Source organism: Vombatus ursinus, unplaced genomic scaffold (genome assembly GCF_900497805.2).
Source record: "Vombatus ursinus unplaced genomic scaffold, bare-nosed wombat genome assembly UNPS02014810.1, whole genome shotgun sequence".
Lineage (NCBI taxonomy): Eukaryota > Metazoa > Chordata > Mammalia > Diprotodontia > Vombatidae > Vombatus > Vombatus ursinus.
In genome coordinates this window covers 19,608,951-19,616,337 of record NW_020954588.1, presented here as the reverse complement: position 1 = coordinate 19,616,337, position 7,387 = coordinate 19,608,951, and the positions used below count along the sequence as shown (strand labels likewise).

Genomic DNA, 7,387 nt, shown 5'->3' with positions numbered 1-7,387 from the left:
ATATACATTGAAGATTTGCATTGCATAAATTGTTGACTCAACTAATAAGACACAGTGTTTAATAACCTGTCTAATTGAACTAATATTTTGTCTTGTTCTCCTCCATGTCCCAGCCCTATACACATAAATTTTATAAGAAGAATATCTCACCCTCCCCATCCATCTCCCTTTCCCTCCTCCAATTTTGGCATAATTGTCAGACTCTTCACATTTGAGATGGAAGGAAGTCTGCTCTGGTCCCCAGGAGTGTGTTCTAGATTGTGATTGAGATGGACTGACGTGTGGGCAGCTTGCATGGTGGTGCCTGTTTATTGGACCTGGATCCAACACCTCATTTTTATGGGCCATTTTGATGATTTTTTTAAAAACCAAATATGAAGTGTCCCTTTTTTCTAACAAGGCAAATGCATGTTCTGTTATTATGGTGTGTGTGATTCCCTTCCTTTATATTTACTAACATTTTTAAAATTAATAATACTTAACCTAATTTAAAGAATGCTAACTTATTTTAAAAGAAATGATCATGATTTGTACTTTAAAGGAAATTATTTGCTCTGTCTGTTGTTTTGAGCACATTTCTATTTCTTATGTTCAGAGAAATCACATGTATAGTTCCAGTGAAGAAATTGTGTAAGCCAGAAATAAACCCTTTTAAATTGAGCAATTTTTGAATTTTTTTCATAACACAGCCTTTCGTGGTTCTTCCCAAATAAAACTTGAAAATGCCAATACCCTTAGTATTTAATCTGAATATTGTGGGCATAAAAATCCATGGCAAAACTGGTAAACTTTTAAAACTAGTTGAAAACTCACAAAAGGACCTATACAGTTCATGAAATGAGAAGTTTTATGTGGAATATGGTCCTTTTGATACCTTTAATTTTGTGATGCACTTGGGTTTTGGTAGACTAAAGGGTGTTGGACACTACACTCCTACAGCAAATCGTTTTTATGAATCACAGAGTATTCCAAGGTCCTCCATTCTTCTATAGCTGTTCCCAAATTTGGAAAGACTATTAAAGGCGTATTTCCACTCCCACTTATTTTATATCAGTGATCAATGGCCTAGGTGCTTTATTATCTGCCCTGCCCCTTTGGTCCAGCTTGCCTCTCTTTCTCCCCCTCTTCAGGGCCTGCCCTCACTGTCTGGGCGTCACTTCACTCCCAGACTCCTAGGGGTGAAGGACAAAGGAAAGGAGGGGAACCTAGGGACCTGAATTCCAGGCACAGGAGCCAGCCCTGCAAGAATAGTATTCCCTGCCAGTAAATCAGTACACATCCATCAGCATTTAACTTTCTAACATGCATTTTATTCAAAATATTCAAGAAATGTTTTACAAGAATCAGCTTGATGTAGTGGATTGAATCAGCCTGGCCTCCTAGACAACCTGGGTTCTAATCCTACCTCTGAGATGTATTGGCTGTGTGAACCTGGGCCAGTCCCAGGACCTCTCAGTGACTCAGGCAGTCCTCTTAGGATTCTGAAGTTTCAAAGAAGGTGCTGAGTTGCCCCTCTGCGTCTTTGTTCACTCACCCAAATCACAAGTCCAGTTAAAAAATACAGTAAGAACGACATTGAACTTTGTATCCCTCATTTACAGTAAAATGGAACAATTTCATATTTTCCCCACCTCGCTCACAATTCTGTGTCTCATCATCCTTCAGCATGGATTTTAAATTGAGCAAAAGGTTGAACAGGGAAATGGTCTTATCCCTAAGGTCTCTCTAAGTTGTGTCTCAGCTCACTTTTGAAATTGTACATTGAACCAAGCAGAGTTAGATGATCATAAGGAAATGCAAGTAGCTATTTCTTAGGCTATGGAAACTGGTTCTAAGCTGTTTTTGAGAAGAGGCAGTGCAAAATACTTGGCTTCTTAGCACTTACCTCTCTGCCTTGAATGGTCAGTAGAAAAGTACCTGGCTGAACTTCATGTATGCTCTGTCCATGCATTTGGAGGGAAAAAATCATTCTAAAAAACTTCCTGTTCAACCTACTAATATCAGAGCAGCTGCTCCTTTTCTATGCCTAAGAATGAAGCAACTATTAAAACTCTTAAGCTGAACCCAGAAGCATGGTTAAAATAATGCCAAGAACCAATTTTAAAATTGATGCTACAGTTGTAAAGAGATGCATGTGTAAATACATGCACTCTCACATGCATGCACAAGCACACACACACCCCCTCTAAGAAATAGAAAGCATTTTATCATATTAGTCTCCTTTTCAGTTGTCCTGAGGTGGACACATTTGCAATGGAAAAGGCAGGAGGAGGTACTTTCAAAATAGTCATCTATTTTGAAAGTGTTTGTGAGCAAAAAAGCTGTGGAGTCTAAAATAGTAAACCAGTTCCTGGACCTTTAATTTGTACATTCCTGTTGCAGCTTGGAACAAATGACAAAACCACCAATATGTATAATTTAAAAATACTTGAAATTAGCCAGTTAAAGTTCACAAATTATTGCTTTGAAGCAATCACAATGACGACTTTATGGAAATGAATCAGAAATGAACTATTTGGGGAAATTTTCCATGAAATTGGGAAATGTTTTTTTAGTTAATGTTTTAAAGATAGGCATTGTGGCATAGTTTATAGGGGAAGCTGATACATCAGAAAACTTGGGTTTTTCTAACACATAATAGCTCTGTAATTGGACAAATCACCTAATCTCTGCTTTGAGCTTTAATTAGAGGATGTGAATTGCTGATCTGCCACATCAGTGGAGGCACATTTTGCCCCAGGCATTCCCTGTGGTGATGAAATCTTAGTTCTAGATTACCCTCCCAATAGATTATCCACTCAGGACAGATGTCTGTTAATCTTAGATTTATTGACCTGTGCCCTAATATTTAAATAGCTTTTAAGAGGATTATACTTTTATAAATTTTTTGCAAATTTTGTTTTAATTATTCATATAGACTTGATGTCCCTCACGGGTTTTAAGAGCCATCATCAGTACAGTCCTGTACACTTTGTTGTTTAGTTTGCTGCGCACACAGAGCATACACACACATCCCCTTTGGGATAAGTATTATACCCTGATGTCAACAATCATAGGTAGTAAACAATTGCCTTTGGAGTTGCCTCAGTTATTTTAGTTGTATCAGAGCATCGTGGCAATTCTTCATAATTGTAGGCTACCCTCTGTCCACAGAACTAAGGTGACCTTCATGGTCTTCCTCAGAGTTTCAGGTTTGCTCCACGTGAGGTCAGTATGTATTGTATGGTGCCAGCCCTTTCCGTCCCATCAGCCCCAACCCAGCCACAGGTGGCAGGGCCAGAATAATGTTTCCGGGGTTCTCTTTTGTACCTGCATGTGTCCTTTGCCCAGTGTTGGCCCATTTGTTAGCATGTTGCCCTGCAACTGCTTGTTAGTTACATAATTCCCCATGATGCTTTTCATTGGTGTTCTTCTATTCCCTGATTTGGATGTAATATGTTGGCATTAAATGGTAAAATATACATGCAAATGTTTCATTTGTGCTTTTTAAAAAGCCATTTTTTTTTTAAAAACAAACTTGCATATCTGTGACAATTTGAGGTTTCTGATTAAATATCTCTACTTATAAGATACTGTTCCTGCATCATTATTTTTTGACAAGTGTAAATTTGCAAAACATTGTGCAGGATTTAGCTATGTAATTTATTCCTTAAAGTTGAATGGAGGTTTTCAGCTTTTAAAAATGTTTCATTTTGAAAATTCATCAATTAGTATTCATAGAAATTTGTTCTTTTGATTTTGCTGTAGGGTGTAGGAGGTGAATTATTAGTTTATTAATTTTTGTATTCCACTCGAAGGTTAAATTAGTGGGGGAGGTCCAGAAAGGTTGGCAATTTCTACTGCCTTCACATGCTTATGTCAACTATTTTTCCTTCACAGTGGGATCTGAGGTTGTGGGGGTTGGTTTTATACCATAGTCCTCAATCCCTCACACCTTGCTTATCTGCCATCAGCAGCAGCAAAAACGTGGCTGAGTGCTTGGCAAAGAATGACTTGCCCACATTCTCTTCCACTCACCAGCCATAAGCTAATATAGATAAAATTTCACACTTCATTAATGCTGGCATAATATGATCCATTATACTTAGTCATAAAGAAATGAGAAACCTATTATGAGGCCTCCTTCAGTAGTGGAACTGCCCTTTAAATCCAGAACATTTTGGAATGTTCTGTTATATTTCAGTACCTGTAATTTTTCTCTCTCATCTCTGACAGTCACAGTTGCAGATTATATATCCAGAGCTGAGTCTCAGAGCAGACAAAGAAACTTGCCAAGGGAAACTTTGACTAAAAACAAGAAAGAAATGGTAAGCAGAATTAAATCTGTAGCCCCCATGCCCCCCCGCCTGCCCTTTCCTCTTTAATTCTCACTGTGTGATATTTATAAACAGTAGGGCACCTTCTATGTGCTGGGCATCAGGATTACAAATCCAAATGGGATGCCCTTTGTGCCCTCATGAAGCTTACATTAATCATTTAAAACATACCTAACTGCCTTTCCCTCAGGAGAGGATTTCTTTGCTAATGTGCTTGATACTGGGTAACTAGCAATTATTAGGTGTGAATTAGAAAAAATGCAACAAATTATATTGAAGCACTGTGTCATCAAGTTAAAACCTGATTTAATTTATCAACTTCAGTTACCCAAAAAAATTTCTAGGAAGAAATGGTCCTATCCTTAATTTGGGAATTGAGCTGTATGAGAAGAGGAGGCAGCATCTTAGAGTCCAGAGCACTGAACTGACGGTATTCAGGAGCATGAGCTACATGGCTCAGCTGCATCACTAATTTAATGGTGTTATTTGGGACAAATGATGTCTCTCCCTGGGCCACAGTTTTCTTGTTTTTGAGGGCATTGGACTAGGTTATCTCTAAATTTCCCTCCAGCTCAAATGATCTATGCTTCAAATTATTTCCATGCAATTCATTCTTAAATAATGAATCTTAGGAATCTTGAAATCATAGGTTTCAGATCTTAAATACATGTGTACCCTGCATTAAGCAAATTTGAACACAATTTGGATTTACAAAACAGATGAATGAGAGGAAGATTATCCACTTAACAAACGGTGATTCCTTTTAACAGTGAGTTCCTTACCATTATATGGATTGTGATATAACTCTTCTTAGTCATAGAGAGATGGGGTCTTGAATGATGTTCTGTGGATATGAGTTGTGGACATGTGACTTCCAGTCTTGTGAAAGATTAAAATGCCTTCACACCCTTGGCTGTACTGAGGTTTTCTTGGACCATTGAGGGTTTGAGCAGGCATGTCAAGGCCCAGTGGGACCTGGGCTGGGCAGAGAGGGGTTCTTCTACCCAGGCCTCCTGAGTGATGAGGCGGTTCCAGTGTCTACCTAGGTTACACAGAGTATGAGGAAGTGATGTAAATCACAAGCACTTGAGGAGCACACCTTGTTTGGATAGCACGAGGTAGATGTCTCTTGGTTTGTCATCATTAAGCTTGATGCCAGGTGGGGACAGGGCAGTGAAGCTCTTCCTTGCTTTTCCTAGTGAGTAGGACATTTTCATGGAGCTCTGTTGTTCCTCCTTGGCTAGATTACATTTATAACCAAGTTGAAACAGTTGTCTCCCTTTGGCAGGCAAAAGACGTGATTGAGGAGCACACGCCTTCAGAAAAGGCCGTCAACGGCCCCACAAGTGCATCTGGCGATGAAGCATCCAAACTGCAGCACGGCCCTCAAGAAGAGAAGTCCGGCATCTTGAAAGAAGAGGAGAATTCTCCCGAGGAAGCCGCTGTGCTCAACGGCGTGTCATAAACTGAAGTTGCTAGTTTACAGTTCTTTTACATTACATTTTACAATAGTGCTCGTACAGCTTGCCAAAGATAGGATATGGATCGCCAGTCTTGACACCGCACTTTCAGTTCCTCCATTTGGAATAAAGAAAGGGGAGGGATCCTGAAGAAATCATATGTTAAAACATTCTTTGACACCTACTGTGTTATAAATATATCATCAGATGTGCCTTGAGATAGTATATGTAACATTAAAAAGAATTGCTGGCTATAGGAAATGTTATTTTGTTTTCGAAATATGGCAGAGATGGGGGGAGGGGGGGGATCCCTAACGTAATATTCTTTATGAAAGCATTAGCTGCTTTTGTTACATTTTTAATAATATGCAACCACTTCTTCACCTGAGGAAAACTAGAACGAAATGCAGTCTAAAATATTTTGCACTGAATTGTAATTTCTCCATTAGTTTAGTCTGGAAACTGGTCTGTTTTAATACATGTTTTTTAAATGCTGTTATGTAGAGGAAAAGCTGCAGACCACTGGAATACATTTGTTAAATTCTCAAACTGCAGGGACACTGGGTGATATTGGCAGTGACTGTTCTACATTGAGGCTTTGTTTGGTTTATTTATTAAACTGTACAGTATTTAAAAATCAAACATAGCTTTAGTTAAAACACTAAGCTGAATTAGTCATGTCCATTCAGACATAACCTGAACTACTGAAAAGATCAATTTCCAGAAGGTTTATTCTGTACAAACTACATATGTTAGTCCTTGGTAGAGTATTTTTATTTTTGTTTTGGTTGTTTGATGTGCAATATGTTTTTGTATGCAGGTAGTAAAAAATAAACTTTGATCTTCCATTTGCTGGATTTTAACTTTTACTTTCTACCCCAGTTGTTCAAAGTCAAAAAATACCGATAGGCCTAGAGAAGTTTTCCTTTGCTAATCATAAAAACTAATATCTAAATTTGATTTAAAGTATAATACTTTATATACAGTTACAGATAAGAATTATATAGTTAGATTTAAATTTTCCATTGAGTTTTAAAATGATCTTTAAATGCCTTGAAGACAGTTACGCAGTTTGTACCATGAAAAAATGACTTGGAAATTTTATTCTGAAGAACATATTTGAAGATTTGAGTATGACATAATCATGAAGACATTCTATTTCTATTGAAATTGTGACTTTCTCCTCCCTCACACTCCCCTGTTCCATTCCCAGAAAATAATTTACATCCTGGTGAAAATAGTTTTAAAGTAGCATTGCAATCCAGCAAATTCATTTCGCAGACCTAATGGAAAAATCCTGTTTTTGTTCCCTTGAGGTTAAATTGGAAAATTACTTATTTTTACTAGAGCTGGTTCTGATTTGGGTCACTTTTTCCTCTCATCCCCATTGTCCTCTCTTCCCTTCCTCCCCAAATAATTTAATTGAGTTCCATATTAGGATGAATGGATTTCATTTTTTAGGAAGTAGAGGAAATTCATTTTGAAACACCAGTTTGTATTTGATGTAACAAGTGAAGCAGATATTTTTGAGGTCATTGATTGGGAGGTGACCCATCTGTAAATCAATAGCTTAATTAGAGATAAAAAAAAAAATTTTTTTTGTTCATCACC

The 7,387-nt window shown here is 37.7% G+C and overlaps 1 protein-coding gene across 3 annotated transcripts in view; it reads left to right on the top strand.

Moving 5' to 3' along the window:
• Positions 1–6,032, top strand: part of FXR1 (FMR1 autosomal homolog 1) — a 59,165-nt gene extending 53,133 nt beyond the window's left edge. For 2 of the 3 annotated variants that reach the window (XM_027875872.1, XM_027875871.1), the window contains 2 exons: positions 4,216–4,307; positions 5,605–6,032. In XM_027875872.1, coding sequence (XP_027731673.1) covers positions 4,216–4,307; positions 5,605–5,781 — 269 coding nt within the window. In that variant the 3' untranslated portion in view covers positions 5,782–6,032. The remainder of the gene's footprint in view (positions 1–4,215; positions 4,308–5,604) is intronic. The other variant, XM_027875873.1, reaches the window with a different exon arrangement.
• Positions 6,033–7,387: the final 1,355 nt, after the last annotated feature.